Below are 15581 nucleotides of genomic sequence, written 5' to 3'. Positions count from 1 at the left end.
TGGGGAGCCCACTCTTGCATGTTGAGGAAATCAGTAGGAGCCATAATGAGGATTCGAACCCCGCACACTTATACTCTCAAGCCCACAACCTAGACCACTACATCAAGACATGGTCAAAAGCAACGCAACCTGGGGTTCAACTCAATCCTCTTGGGCGTGGGTTTGGGGGTAGCAAGTGTGTGGGTTTGAATCCTGGCGGCTCCTACTGATTTTCGTGTTGATACATCACGTTAGTGTGATTCCATTGTGCTCTTGCCTGTTTACATGTCGGGTACTTACGTGGTATCACGTATGTACCATGTACTTACCACGACATGTCAACCCATGTTGATTGGTTGGTCAACAGGAAGTACTTACGTGGCATGAGCCGATTGGTGGGCCGAGAGCAACCTTTGTTCTACCCCACTGCCACCCTGGCAACTGTTTTCAAGGGCGCGAATTTGGCAGTGGATAAACACTGGCGCGGAGCCCCGAGGTGATGGGTATTGGCGTCAGTATGGTGCTTCATTCCTGTGACGCAACACTCTAACCTTGCCTTTCAAGAAGTATGCGCGCGCGCGCGCGCACACACACACACACACACACACACACACACACACACACACACACACACACACACACACACACGCACACGCACACGCACACGCACACGCGCACACGCACACGCACACGCGCACACGCACACGCACGCGGGCATGGGGGCCGGCCGGCCGAGCGGACAGCACGCTGGACATGTGATCCTGTGGTCCCGGTTTCGATCCCGGACGCCGGCGAGAAACATTGGGCAGAGTTTCTTTCACCCTATGCCCCTGTTAGCTAGCAGTAAATAGGTACCTGGGAGTTAGTCAGCTGTCATGGGCTGCTTCCTGAGGTGTGTGTGTGTGGTGTGAAAAAAAATTAGTAGTAGTTAGAAATAGTTGATTGGCAGTTGAGAGGCGGTCCGAAAGAGCAGAGCTCAACCCCCGCAAGCACAACTAGGTGAATACACACGGGGACCTCGTGGCTAAGTGGACAGCGCTCGGGAGTCGTAGCCATAAGGGTTCGGGTACGATCCCAGGTGGAGGCAGAAGGAAATGGGCAGTTTCTTTCACCCTGGTGCCCCTGTTCTCCTAGTGGTAAATAGCTACCAGGTAATTAGACAGCTGCTACAGGCTGCTTCCTGGGGATGTGTGCGCGTGCGTGTGTTAGAGAGAACTATATACAGTAGATATAATAGAGGAAAAATAGATTGGTTAGAAAGGCGTGGTCCAAGAGCTAATAGCACGATCAGACACAAATATTTAATACAAATAGTAAATACACACACACACGGGCGTTGCTGGACCCCGCGGCGCTAAATGGACATTGTTCGGGGATCATAGCCTTTTGGGCCCGGGTTCTATTCCCGGCCGTGGCAGAAACAAATAGGCAGCGTTTCTCTTACCTGATGCGCCTATTCACCTAGCAGTAAATAACGTAAGCAGATGCTACAGGCTGCTTCCTGGGGATGTATGCGTGTGTTAGAGAAATATATATGTAGTAGACATGGAGAAAAAAAGTAGATCGGTTAGAAAGGTCGGGTCCAAGAGCTAATAGTTCAGTCCTGCAGGCACAAATTGGTGAACACATACACACACACTGTGTACATCTCTCTTGCCTCCTCTTGTTTCTCTCAGTATTGTCGTAGTAACAATACTTTTGCGATAATTTATGTCTTCTGAAAAGTTTATTTGTATGTTGATGGAATTTTAAACTAATAATGTATATGAAACATTATTACCCATAGAACTAGTGACGATACTATTGAAGTGCAGTTCCGAAGTTAGAAATGTTGATATAAATTTAATTATGCGCATTTTGTAATGGTTTAATCATTAACCCGTTTTCAAGAGGGAGGGGGGGGCCATCAGTCATGAGAAAAAAAGGTTATAGTAAATGAATGTTTTATATATATATATATATATATATATATATATATATATATATATATATATATATATATATATATATATATATATATTATATATATATATATATAATAAATAAATAAATAAACTAGCCCATTCATTATGTCATTCATGACATATAGCATCACAGATAATTACCACCACACTCCACCTGTCATCATAATACTTTACTCATTATTCATTTTTTTTTATTAACATATTAGGTACATCTGCATTAGTGCAGCTACCCTAGACTATATGAAGTGGAGTACAGTGTGTCAAAAAGAAGCTAACTAGGTGATGCTAAAAAATCCCCATCACACAGGATGGTTAGTCATACAGAGGCATGTGATAAGCGGTCGGCACTGGCAGACTCTGGGTGCATTTTGAGAATATCAACACCACAAGATTGAAGGTAGCAGTGGTAATACAAGTCCCCATCTCGCAGGATGGTTAGTCATACAGAGCCATGTGTTTAATAGCCTGCACTGGCAAATTTTGGGTATACTGTGAGGATATCTTCAAGAATACGAGAGTGAATAAAGTAATTGCAAAGCTCCAGGTACCTCATGCCAACTGGTCTGAAAGGTCTAATAACTGGGCATTAGCAGGAACTACGGCATGATCTCCCGCACTACATCACTGAATGCCCCCCCATCATTCAGTGTTCGAGCTTACTCACCGTAGTCTACGGCACTGACTCGCCACGTTTCACTTACTTTAACACTAGTTGAGTTTCTCGTATGTAAATTTACTAGTTCTAAAACAAATATTTTGTTTAAGAACGTCCCAATAAACACACTTATGTAATTTGACCTTTAATTATTCCCTATTTACTTATACATCTCAATGTTAACTTTAGCATTATCTTTTGCTTCGATTGTTTGAAGTTTTTGCCTAAATTTGCTCTTAGGAATTTTGATTGAAATATGTAGCTTGCATTTTTCAAACTGTGGCTGTTAGTACATTTCTTAAAAAGTGAGTTGGTTATTTCTGTGTGTGCCTTGGCATCAGAATTGGTGTTGGAACGCAGAGACCACAATACCCAACATTGTGTGCTGCAAATAACCATGTATCCATAGTGGTAAAGGGGCTGGAACTGGGGACCCATTATCCAAAATTCTTTCCTGCGAAAGGATAAGGTAGCCTCGGCTCTAGCTAGGCTCGTGTTTGTAATGTTAAAGCAATAGGTGAAGAACGGAGGAAGATTTAAGTTGTGCAAGTTTGTAAGGAAGAAGTATACATGATGTGCTAGGTTTATTGCTATACAGAACTTCAAGCATGAATAATGAGGAGAATGGAGTATGAATTACTAGATTGAGAGTATGGGTGGAATAAGACGGTAATAGAGTGTTATGCTGCAATGAATGGAGGAATGTTATGAAAATAAGAAATTTGTTCATTATTATATGTATATTGAATGGCAAGGTTGAGATAGATGTCCACTGTGTGCCTGGAGTTGATAAAAATGACTAGACAAATACTGTATACGTGCACTGTAATAAAGCTATGTATTAAAAATACATACAAGATACCATATATAATTGTGTTGACTGTATAAGTGATGAAAGAAAAAAAATGGCTAAAATTACTGTACCATTGTGGAAAGTAGGTTACAGTACTGTATGTATATAATACGAAGGTCTAGAAGATTCTGTTCACATGATCTGGGTATTGTAAAATAAGATTAAATAATAGGTGAATAATGATGTTTCGCAAAGACAAAATTTTTAACTGCCACTGTTTTATCTTTTAAGAGAGATCTTTTGTAACCGATGTTTACAAAAGAATTGATTATTTTGAAACCAGATTGTGAACAGATACATTTTGTGACAGATTGTGACAGACTACCTTGGACCAAGAGACTGATGAGCCGTATTTCTTTACTTGTTATTTGACATATTTCTTAGTGAATGTTGGCATATTTTGAAGCTTAACAGATCTACTAATTTATGGATACTGTATTTTACAGGAAGTTCCTTCATTCTCATATTTTCTACAAATCAACCATGAATAAAAAAAATGTGGACCATTGAAAAATCTTCAGAGATTAGAAACCAGAGGTTCCAAGGAAAAGAAGTTATTAGTCCATATTAAAACCCATTATGCATTTCAATATTTATTCCGATATTAACTAATATTTTATTCTGCCATTCTCATATTTAAAAAAATTCTTGAATGCAGTCAGTTATTGCTGAAGAGCATTACAGCCCCAGCATGGTTGGTGCTGAGAGTTGGCTTTCACATTTCAAGGGTACTAAATACTGTAAATTCTTTGCAACATGCCAATTTTGACATGTTGAACATTATGTTAGTGTGAAGATCAAGACTTCATATTTCTTAGGGGAACAAATCGTAATCTTCAAGTTGATAACGTCATTAATTCCCAAGCCAATTTAACAGGATTAATTTACATCACATTACTAAAGACTGTCAAAGGCATTTAAATGTGTACAAAACTGCATTTTCATTGCTCTTTTACATTTCAGATGAGGTAGACATACTGGGTTATGCGAGCAACCAGAGCGACACTGACGACCACTCCTCCATCCAGTCTTCGGCTAGTGACGGGGGAGTCACCATCTCCACCCGCCGCCTCACCATCACCGAGCCCCATTCAGATACCCTCTAGGTACCTAACTCTCTCTCCTGTAATAAGCTTTAGATTTTCAGTATTTCTGCAAGACGAGTGCTTTTAATCTTAAATTTAAGTATTTTATAATACTTGTTGCATTGTTTTGCAAGCAAAACTTATCCTGTCTCAATTCTAATTTTTTAGCTTTATTTTTCAAGGCACTGCACAACAACCAGATATTTTAGAAACAATGCCTAGTCAAATTTTCTGACAATAATTATATAATTAAAAAACAAAGCTGAAATGAAACTAAACACTTTTCTCCTTATTTAGGAAACAAAGCTATTTTTAAATAAATGAGAACTTAGCGATATCATCCAACTTGTGTAGTTCCTGATTAAGTGTTTTCCAAGAAGGAAATAAAAACATCTTGATCCCACTGTTCTTCAGTTATTTTTTTGTCCATGGTTAACTTACCTATAATTATAATGAAACATTAAATTGGCAATTCTACCCTTCAGGTTATAACTGCATTTTTGTTTTTAATTTGATGGTGATATTATTAAAATATGGTTTGAAAATCCATAATATATTTTTCAGGAAGGTCATTTGGTTGATATCTCATTGTTTCTGTTTTAAATATTAATATTATGTATGGTACAGTATATTTTCCTAATTTACCTGAGGGGGCCATTAACACTAGTGGCCTTGACAAGGACAGGAAGCTAGCAGCTTGTCAAAGGTCTCCCCCTTCTCCATTTGCCTCGATCCTCTGTAGGTGGATTTTGAAACCTAACTAGAGTTTTGGCATTTGTGGCTTCGGTGAATAGGCAGTTCCATGGGGTTTATAACCTTGTGGGTGAAAAAGCATCTCCTGTTCTCGGTATTAAATTGAGGTTTGTTGAGCTTGAAACCGTTGCTCCTAGTTTGTATCATAGCTGACCTTTTGAAGAAATTGTCCGTATCAACTTCCTCCAACTTGTTCAGTATTTTAAAAGTTTCAATGAAATCTGCTATGTCATACCTGGTTTGCAGTGTTATTAGACCTGTGGCCCTCAACAGTTCCTAATGCGAGAGATGACTTAGCTCTGGAATTACTTTTGTTGCCCAATTTGCATTTCCTCCAGAGCACTATGTCCTTCTGAAAGTGAGGTCTCCATGCTTGGGTACGGTAATCCAAATGGGGGTGCACCAGAAATTTATACAGTTGAATCACTACCTTCTTTTCCTTGAAGTCAAAGGTACGCTTTATGATTCTGAGAGTTTGGTTAGCTTTTCTGACCGCTGCTCCTATCGAACAACTTTTAAATGAAGAACAGAGTTGGTCCTAAGTGAAATACTGTACTGTATTTAATTTGAAATGAAATATGCAATTAATGACACCAGAAATCATTATTCGTTTAGTAAAATTATTTTCAATACAATTACTAGTATAATAATACAAAATACAGTATAAAAAAAAAAAAAAAAAAAAAAAAAAAGTTAAATGCTTCAGTTTCCCTTCAAGAAGTTTAGCATTTCAAAATGGCTGCCATTGCAACACGTCCTCACAAATAGTACATTGCTTTTTTTAGTAATCCCCTAAGGGCAAAAGTCGATATTAAAAATCACAGCGGCTTGCAAAATTGATATGATGTCCTGTTTTCTAATTGTGGGTCCATGGTTTGGTAAGGGCAATTTAGTACATCAGTTTAGTGACACTGTGAATGCTCGAGAGAATGGGTTGCTCACCGAGCCCTGATCTCAGCTTGAGCAGGTCTTTTTCCCAAAAAAGAAGAGCCTCTACATGGTGGCACTGAAGGGGGATATTCATATACAACTTTATAAAAAGTCCTTAAATGGTGGGATGGAAAACAAGCCTTGTTGATGAAGGGTTTCTGTTTCACAAATCTCTTAACCTTTGTGTTGCTAAGGGCTATTTGGCCTTTGTCAAATTTGTCATTTGCGCCTGTTGCCCACAGGCGCATAAAAAAAAAAAATCTTCTTAACCTGTTAATTTGTGTTCCCTGATCACGGGAAAAATAATAAAATCGTAAGTGGCATATTTTGGCCGCAATAAGTCACGGAAGTCTGGCAAAAAAGAGGCGCTGACTCAGCAAGAGTCAGGAAAGTTCTGCTTCGCTGAAGCTGTCAGGCGGGGGGGTTGCCACAAAGATATAATTACCTAATTATTTCAATGTCTGATTTTTTCTTCGTTTTTTTACTGTAATATTATTCAATAGTGATATATTTATATAATAAAATGTGTAAATCATCGTTGTACTCAAAATTATGGTGTGCATATTATTGATTCAGTTATGTTCATAAACCAGTGAACAAATACTTTGTCAGTTATTACACTCTATACACAGGTTGTATATAAGTATCTGCATATTTTGTTCACCATAATGAACCACTAAGTTGATAATGCGAGTCAAAAAGCAAGGAGTGGCCACATCTGCCAGCCAGGCACTCGACACCACTCCCTCCCTCAAAAACTCCTCACTCGCCTCACATCATACTATTTTTGCTTTTATTCGCTATATACAGACGTTATATATAAGTATCTACAGGTTCTGTTCACCATAGCTGTTCATTTAAGCTGGTATAGTGCACAAAGAGCATAGTGGAAACCCTTACACAGCATGACAAGTCATGCAGATGTTGCCACCTCCCTCACCAAAATGGCTTCTCCCAACACTCCTATTGCTGTCATTACACTATATATACACGTTATATATAAGTATCTACATTTGTGTTCACCATAAGGAACCACTAAGTTTGGATGCTGACTCAAATAGCAGCAAGGAGTGACCACCAGGTTCAGTGCTCATTTGTGTGGGGTCTATGTTCTCCTATTCCACATTCCATAACATGGCATTGTGGAATAGGAGAACATAGACCCCACACAACGTATAAATTATGTGAGAAATCTTTAAAGCATTCTGATAAAGAAAGAGATCTAGGGGTTACCTTGAGGTTACCTTGAGGTGCTTCCGGGGCTTAGCGTCCCCGCGGCCCGGTCGTCGACCAGGCCGACGACCAGGCCAATACTAAAATTGTTCACGACTTTTGTTAGGCCAAAGCTAGAATATGCAGCGATTGTGTGGTGCCCATATCTTAAGAAGCACATCAACAAACTGGAAAAGGTGCAGACATGCTACTAAGTGGCTCCCAGAACTGAAGGGCAAGAGCTACGAGGAGAGGTTAGAGGCAATAAATATGCCAAAACTAGAAGACAGAAGAAAGAGGTGATATGATCACTACATACAAAATAGTAACAGGAATTGATAAAATCGATAGGGAAGATTTCCCGAGACCTGGAACTTTAAGAACAAGAGGTCATAGATTTAAACTAGCTAAACACAGATGCCGAAGAAATATAAGAAAATTCACTTTCGCAAACTGAGTGGTAGATGGTTGGAACAAGTTAGGTGAGAAGGTGGTGGAGGCCAAGACCGTCGGTAGTTTCAGAGCGTTATATGACAGAGTGCTGGGAAGACGGGACACCACGAGTGTAGCTCTCATCCTGTAACTACACTTGGGTAATTACTTAGGTAATTACCACACACCAGCTAGCCCAACACTGGCTGCCACACCCACCCACCCTCCCTCCCTAACCTCACCTGACTCGACAACATTCTCTTCCCACCATACTGTTTTTTGCTTTTATTCACTATATAATATGCAGATATTATATATAAGTATCAGCATGTTTTGTTCACCATAGCAAACCACTAAGTTGGTATAGTGAGTCCAGACAGTAAAAGGTGGTCACACAGAGTCAGCAGACAATGCTACCTCCCTCCCCACCAAGATTACTCCTCCTACTACAGTGCTAATTATCACAACAATCCTGCTATTATAAGAATCCTGGACATTTTTATCACAGTCAGGGGTCTTTTGTAATACTATCATCGCTAAATAATAGCATGTACATATATATTTTGACATTTTTAGGCGATGCTGTGGTCACAAGCTGAACAGCAGTATCTGTGAGCACATGCCACATGCGCCAGCCTTCGTGGCTCACTCAGTACTGAGGCCCTAACACCTGGGAATGTTACCCACAATTTTTTTTAAATGGCATCTGTTTACAAGAGCCCTGATGAAGGTGAGGTGAACCCCGTGTATCCGCGGGCCATTTAAATCTTGCGTAGTACACGTCATATGACGTGATGTGCAATTTTGGGTAAGTTACTTAACATGTCATATGGCTTGTTGTGCAGTTTAAGGGTTAACAATATTTTCTCCACTAACTTCATCTCACTTTCTATCCTATTTTCAAAATTAAAATAAACGAATGAGAAATGTCCAACCATCAGGAATTGCTTTAAAAAGGACTGACTTTTCTGATCATGCTTCTCACAATGAACAGAGTTCCAGGAATTCAGTCCTACCCACCTACTACTACTATATTTGGTACTACCTAAGAGTACAGTATACTCTTTTTTACTAATAACATTAATGCAATTGAGAAAATCAGTAGGAACTGGGAGGAGGATACGAACCTATGTTCTGGGTACTCCCAAGCAAACACCCAAGACATGACATGGTAAAAGCATTTCAACCTAGAATTCAATTTAACCCCCTTGGGTTCCTGAGGCTTCCATTGAAGCCAGAAATCACCTTTTCACACAATGTCTCCATGATTTCCAGCTTCAGTGGAGGCCTCAGGAACCCTATTGGATTCAGTTGAATCCCAGGTTGCAATGCTTTTACCATGTCTTGGTGTAGTGGTCCAAGGTGTTTGCTTGGGAGTACCCAGAGTATAGGTTTGAATCATCCTCACGGCTCCTACTGATTTTCTCTCATCGATACACTGTTACTGTGATTTCTCTGTGTATTAAATGTAATGGGCAGTTTTTGGGAGGTAGGGAAAGAGGGAGATTTTCTCCATAGTGGGAGGTGAAATGCCTCTTTTGAAACTCATAAATCCCTCATTCAGTCATAAATTATAAATCTTTCAAACTTACAAATCTGCCAAACGTCCTTCCTCTCACAATCACATTGTAACTTCTCATACCTGCCTCTACACTCTGTGCCCATCCCATAAAAACATTCCTTTTGGGATTTCCCTGTTATCATTCAATAGTTATTTTTAAGTGTACTTTTGTGAAGTGCAGAGGAAATTTTTATAAACTTGTCATTATAAGAGGAATTAAGTTTTTCAGGAAAACTTAATTTAGTTTTTAATTATTGTAACTTTGATTTAAAGTTTATACATTTTAAATTGCTTTTCAGGTGGTGGCAAGTGTCTAGGAGACAGGAGTTGTGGTGGTACCAGGCAACGTTGGATCTGAGCCAAGCAAGTTTTGGATAACATGGAATGCGGAGCTGCAGGCAGGCTAATACCAAGAAATCTGAAAAATCCTGTTCAAACAATCTAAATCCACATTGAAGAGTCTTTGCTGATAGAACGACCAAATCAGCACCCTCGGTTCTTGTTTTAGCAAAACAAGTCTTAATATTAATTCAGGACACCATTAATAAAAGCTTCCTCTTCTCCATGATATCTAAGAACCCTTGTGGGCTTATTTTAAACAAGATTATGGAACATCAAACCAACATCCACCACGATATTTTTAGATTTTTATTTTTTTGTTATTTATGCCAAAAAGAGAATGCTACAAAGTACATTATTATAATAAATGATGTGAACTTAAGAACATTTTTAAAATTATTTGAACAACTGGAGAAGTGTTCAAGCAGTGATGAGCGATTGATGTGCAGATATAATACAATATTTTTCTTTTATGAGATGGATGTATAATTGCTCTTTCACATGTAAGATCATTTCTCATTTTCCAAAATCCCAACCTCTTCTTCCATCCAGCCTAACACAAGAAACTTTCTACTTCTACACTTGTGTATAAGTGTTTTGTGTTGGAATAATATAATGAAAACAATCCGTTCTAGTCACTCAAAAGATTCCCAGAGATGGATATTGCTGCATTATAACAAATGAAAATTGTAATGCTTGAATAGTTATTAATTTTAGTTGCTTCGATCCAAACAATGGAACAAACAGCAAGAATAATATAGTTTATATTTTTTGATAAGGCGAGTACATAAAATGATAGCAAGGTTGGTAGTTGAAACAAGGCCATTGATTTGTAATAACATTACAGTTGAGAATAAGGAAGGTATGGGACCGGCAAGACCTGACCCCCTGCTACCTCCTGGCAACCCATTTTTGACAAATTGTAACTCTGTACTAAACAGTTTTGCTTAGAACTATCACTAACCTTATTTTGCAAATTCAAAATTAATTGGCTTTGTTCCTTGGAGAATGTACAAGTGAAGTCAATCAGTTGGTCAAGGATGCAGAGTCAGTGAGTTGTCCATCTTAGCTACCCAAATCCAATGTGGAATGTGTTGATGGATATCCACTCAAAAGACTGTGCCCAGGAGTCCCTCCCCCTCTCACTGTAAATTTTCTCCTACTTTACTATTTATCAGCATCTTTTCCTACAAAATTATGCTATGCTATGCTCTTATTTCCTTAAAAAAAAAAATACATTATGGATTTCTATTTACACTTTAATGTGTTCTTTCTCAACCCAATTTCTTCATTTTATGTAATCAATGCAGCCTCATGTGTTGGTGAGAAGCAAGGGCTAAGTATGCTGTTTGTTTCAGGTTACCTTTTGGTATTTTCTTTGCCATTCTCGCATTCCAATCTTGCAACTAGAAAAACTTTCACCCCAGAAGGATGGAGAAGAGTTGGTGCTATAAAAAAGGATTTTTTTAAGAATGTGGATTTGTTCTACTGCCAGAAAAACTGTTAAAGTGTGAGATTCAGATTGATGTATGTGTAAACAGATATACCATACTTTGTTGGAGAAGTGGAATCTGTGATAGACCTCTGAAAATGAGTGAAATAGTAACTTTTTTATACACAAGAACATTGAATGCAATAATTACTGCCAGCTTTTTAACTGCCATCCCATAGAATGCAAGAAAGATTTCCACCGACAATACTGAACAAGAATACCCTAACTCCACCTCTGTTGATGGCTCTGGCCTAGCTACTTTTACCATGCAGTTTGATATTCCATAAACGAGTTGGTTTTGCATTATGAACAAGGCTCCACTGATGGGACACCTGGGCTGTCTCTCCTGTACAGTGTAAATACTGACTAGTACAACGTGTAGAGTCTGGACACAGGGTACCAGCCTTTTCCACTGGACTCCTGGTAGCTTTAATTTTTGCTGATTCCATAGGAGTTTTTTTTTTTCCAATCATTGTCCTTATAGATTTATTTATTTTAATTATTGTATCTAATGGCCTTGGCTCCAAATGCCCCAGCAATTCCATTTACAATTGTGTTATTTCAGATTATCTAAAAAAAATTAAATTTATCAAAATGATTAGCTAATAGTACATTTTAGTTTATAGATTATATTGTAGTTCAATTCCTTACATCCTCATTTAAGCACTAACTCAATGTGAAAACAGAGACACCTTGTTCTTACAGACTTGAATCCCATTTGCAGACACGCACAGACCTCGGTGCACTCGTCCATTTACACGAGCCACTATGTGCATGTATGGCAGTTGACCACATGCTCATTGATCAAAGTGTACATGAGGTACTGCTTGTAAATGTTGTGGCTGCAAGCCGTCCCAAGGGGTGTTGGGTGGTGCCGTGATAAGTTCTTAGGAGATAATATAAATTAATGTGTATTTCAAGTCAATTTTGTTTAATTTTAGCATTTAACTAAGGCCTGCACTTGTTTTAAACACTTGTTTGTGATAATTAGTATGTTCATTAGTGCTCCCTTAGCTTCAAAGTGTTATGGTTAGCTGTGAACATCTGCTCCTTAATGTGTTAGGATAAACAATTACAAGCCTTAACCAATTTCTAACAGACAAATTTTCCTACTCAGCAATGAATTGGCTAAATTTCATAACCGAGTAATGCACCATCTTCTGTGAAGAAACCTTGCACCACCCAAAAATCACCAGCATTGAAGAGTTCTGGCTTGTCTTTCCACAGACCATCCTCTTGATAAGCTTAAATGTGCAATAACTGTTACTGATAAGCTGAACATTGTTAGACAAACTTGCAATGGAGTACCACTGGCAAAGCAACAGTATCCTGTGCACCCTCAGGAATTTTCTTCAATGGATAGCAATCTGCGCCACATTTCTAGATAATTTACCTGTGAACTATAGCTTGGGTATAACTAAGCTGTGAGAATAATGTACTGTACTTCTCTACATCATTGTTGTTGTAATTTTTACAAAGTGAGGCTTCTATAAGATGAATAATAATGACAAAACTTCTCCTTGTCATGCATTTGCCATGATTTGGTTTTAAATCAAGAATAATATTTCCATAGTGATGAATATATTACAAGTTATGTGTGGGTAAACTGTTAGCATAAGTCATCATGACCCATTACCCACAGGGCCTTGAATGTTACTGTAGTCAGTCGCTACCAACCAGCTGTAAACTAGTGCTGCCAGTTTGCAGGTTACAGTCATTCATAATTAAAACCGATGTAGGAAAATTTTTATCATATGTCTAACTTTCGATATTAACTGTTTAAATGTAAAATTGCATAGCCAAGAAGCATGGAAGTGCGATGTACCTGTAAACCTGGCATCACTTGTACCTTAGACTCTGCTATCCAGGAAAGTTGCCTCAGTGCACCAAATTTTTCTTGCCTCACCCAACTTAACATATCTACCCACACATTTTGTGCTGGCTTGATGGTTCGTCCACCTCAGTTTGAAGTTTAATCCCACTTTGTAATTGTAGGTAAAAGCTCTATACAATGTTGGTGACTGTGAGTATGGCTCATTTGTCTCAGCTTCCAGATTTTACCATGCATTTATTTAGCTCCAACCTACAATCTTACAAACCAATTTCTGTGTCTAAAGAAATTTAAACGGGCAGGCTTAAGAAAAGGTTTCACCAAAATATGGAATGAAGCTATCCAAATTGGTAGTGGGTATGATTTTGGTGGGGGGAGAGCAGAGTCCCTTGCGACACCGAGGTTCTTCCCTCTTAATACTTTAGTTTGATCTCGTGAGATGCCTGGACAGAATACACAGCAATACAGTAAGTACCTGCATGTGAAGTGTCCACTGTTTTATCAAGAGACATTCACAGCAGTGCAAAACCCAGATTCAAACTAGCAAGGATAATACAATGTTCTGGGACAGCTGCTGATGTGTATTGTGTCACTGGTGCCCACCCGAGCACACTGACAAGTGCAGCCGGGGCCGTAGTGCCCAAGAGGCCCACCATCTGTCATCACCACTCCTATTTACTGCCTGCATTACAATAAAGTGAAACTTCTGACTTAGTCAGGATACACAGGATCTTTCGTAGAGTGTCGGTAAACAATTAAATCTATTTTGTTGTGAACAATTGATAATCTGAATGTTAATGAGTATAAACACCATGGTGATGGTGATGGCAGTAGGTGGGTGGTGATGTGTGTACACCTTTATCCTCAGTGGAACAATGGGGTGGGTGCTCACAAAAAAATGTACAAAAAAGAAAAAAATTTGTTCATATTGTGTCAATGTGTCTTTCCCTTTCCATTATTCTTCACGAGCCATGTAGGAGCTGGGAAAACTGGAATGCAATCCAGAATGTGTGAAATTGGAAAATCCCCAAACAGAACATACTTGAATCATACTATCTTCACCCCATTTCCTATTATGGCTGTAGGTAGAAGTGCCCAAACCTCATTCATTTGACTGTATTTGATTTTATCCTATGTGTTGGATTGTCTGATGTGCTTCAGTCATCCATAGAAACACTCATTGCAAAAACTCATCTGTGTCTTAACATTTCATTCACCCTGCCTCAAACTTGTCAAAAACCTCTGCATCAAAGTTAGAAAATGCTACAAAAACAATCCATTAACAACTAATCCCTTTGTGCTTGTTACATACACTACTTAAAACTGAAGTTGGAGGCTGGTATAGGTCCATTGAGCAAGTGGTGTATTCTAGTAGGATGGGCCATGCTCCTGTGTCCAAAACCTACTGTTTCCATGAGAAACAGACCCAAGTACTGCTCGAGAATTTAATGCACATTCATATGTTCATAATTCCAATTCAATAAATGGATAATAAGCAGTGTAGATTGTAAGATAACCGACCAAATGTAAAATATTTCATATGAATAATTTTACAAATAGATTGCCTTGGTCCTATGTGTTATGATCATTGCTTACAAGATGTAAATAAGTTTTGAACAGTGAATGTGTTTGTGTTGATTTATGAGAGGGAAAGCTTAACTATGGCAAGCTGTGATGAGCAGACTCGCCCTGTGTGTGAGGGATCGGCTGGAAGGTGAAAACGGGAGACTTCCTACTAGGGTATTAGGTAGAGGCGCTTAGAAATTTATGGATTTTAAAGTCTACAAAGCAAAGTTCTTTTGCCTTTGACTTTGTAATGAAGAAAGCTAATACTGTTCATACATTAAATATATAACTTACACTCTTTGGGTCTACAATTTCATCTCTCCAAGAAATTCATCACAGCGATACAAAGGCAAGGCTGCCCAGTGGCCTCAGGCTGCCATGTAGTCTGTTTGTTGTCCACACCCTAAAAAGCCGTCCTTGGCGCCTTTTGCTGACTGCCAACACTACTGAAAGTTAATGCTACTCAGGGGATTCAAAACTTGCAAGAGTTGTTTTATTCAACTTTTGCAGTGGTCCTCAGTCCATTTAGTTAAAAACAAAGTGTATTGAACAGATTAGTGGGTGTTTATACAATCTATAAATCACTTCATATGACGGTTTGTGTAATTGCTAATAATTCGTCTTGTGATCCGGCAGCCTTCCAGCCTATACAAAATAAGATCCCTCCACATGACTTATTATTACTGATTAATATTCTTATTCTCCAATTACTTCCGACCAATCAAAACTCGACAGTCCTGGGTTCTTAGACACACTGATGGAATTAGACTCAATTACTGGCCCCCTTCCCTCTTCTGCCAATAGATCAGCCCCTTCTCAAGTCGAACCCGCTATGTGTCGCAAATACCATTAATGTACATATTTCTGGTAACTGTTGTTTCTGTTCTACATGATTTTCTTGAATCTAAAATAAAAATAATTTGTGTAAA

The 15581-nt window shown here is 38.7% G+C and overlaps 1 protein-coding gene across 6 annotated transcripts in view; it reads left to right on the top strand.

The window, feature by feature from the left end:
* LOC123774590 (max-interacting protein 1) overlaps positions 1-15581 on the top strand; it is a 739857-nt gene extending 724276 nt beyond the window's left edge. For all 6 annotated transcript variants that reach the window (XM_045768985.2, XM_045768983.2, XM_069303894.1 and 3 more), the window contains 2 exons: positions 4415-4557; positions 9724-15581. In XM_045768985.2, the coding sequence (XP_045624941.2) occupies positions 4415-4557 (143 nt within the window). In that variant the 3' untranslated portion in view covers positions 9724-15581. The remainder of the gene's footprint in view (positions 1-4414; positions 4558-9723) is intronic.

The sequence above is a fragment of the Procambarus clarkii genome, chromosome 51, assembly GCF_040958095.1.
Source record: "Procambarus clarkii isolate CNS0578487 chromosome 51, FALCON_Pclarkii_2.0, whole genome shotgun sequence".
Lineage (NCBI taxonomy): Eukaryota > Metazoa > Arthropoda > Malacostraca > Decapoda > Cambaridae > Procambarus > Procambarus clarkii.
This window is presented reverse-complemented; position numbering and strand designations above follow the sequence as displayed.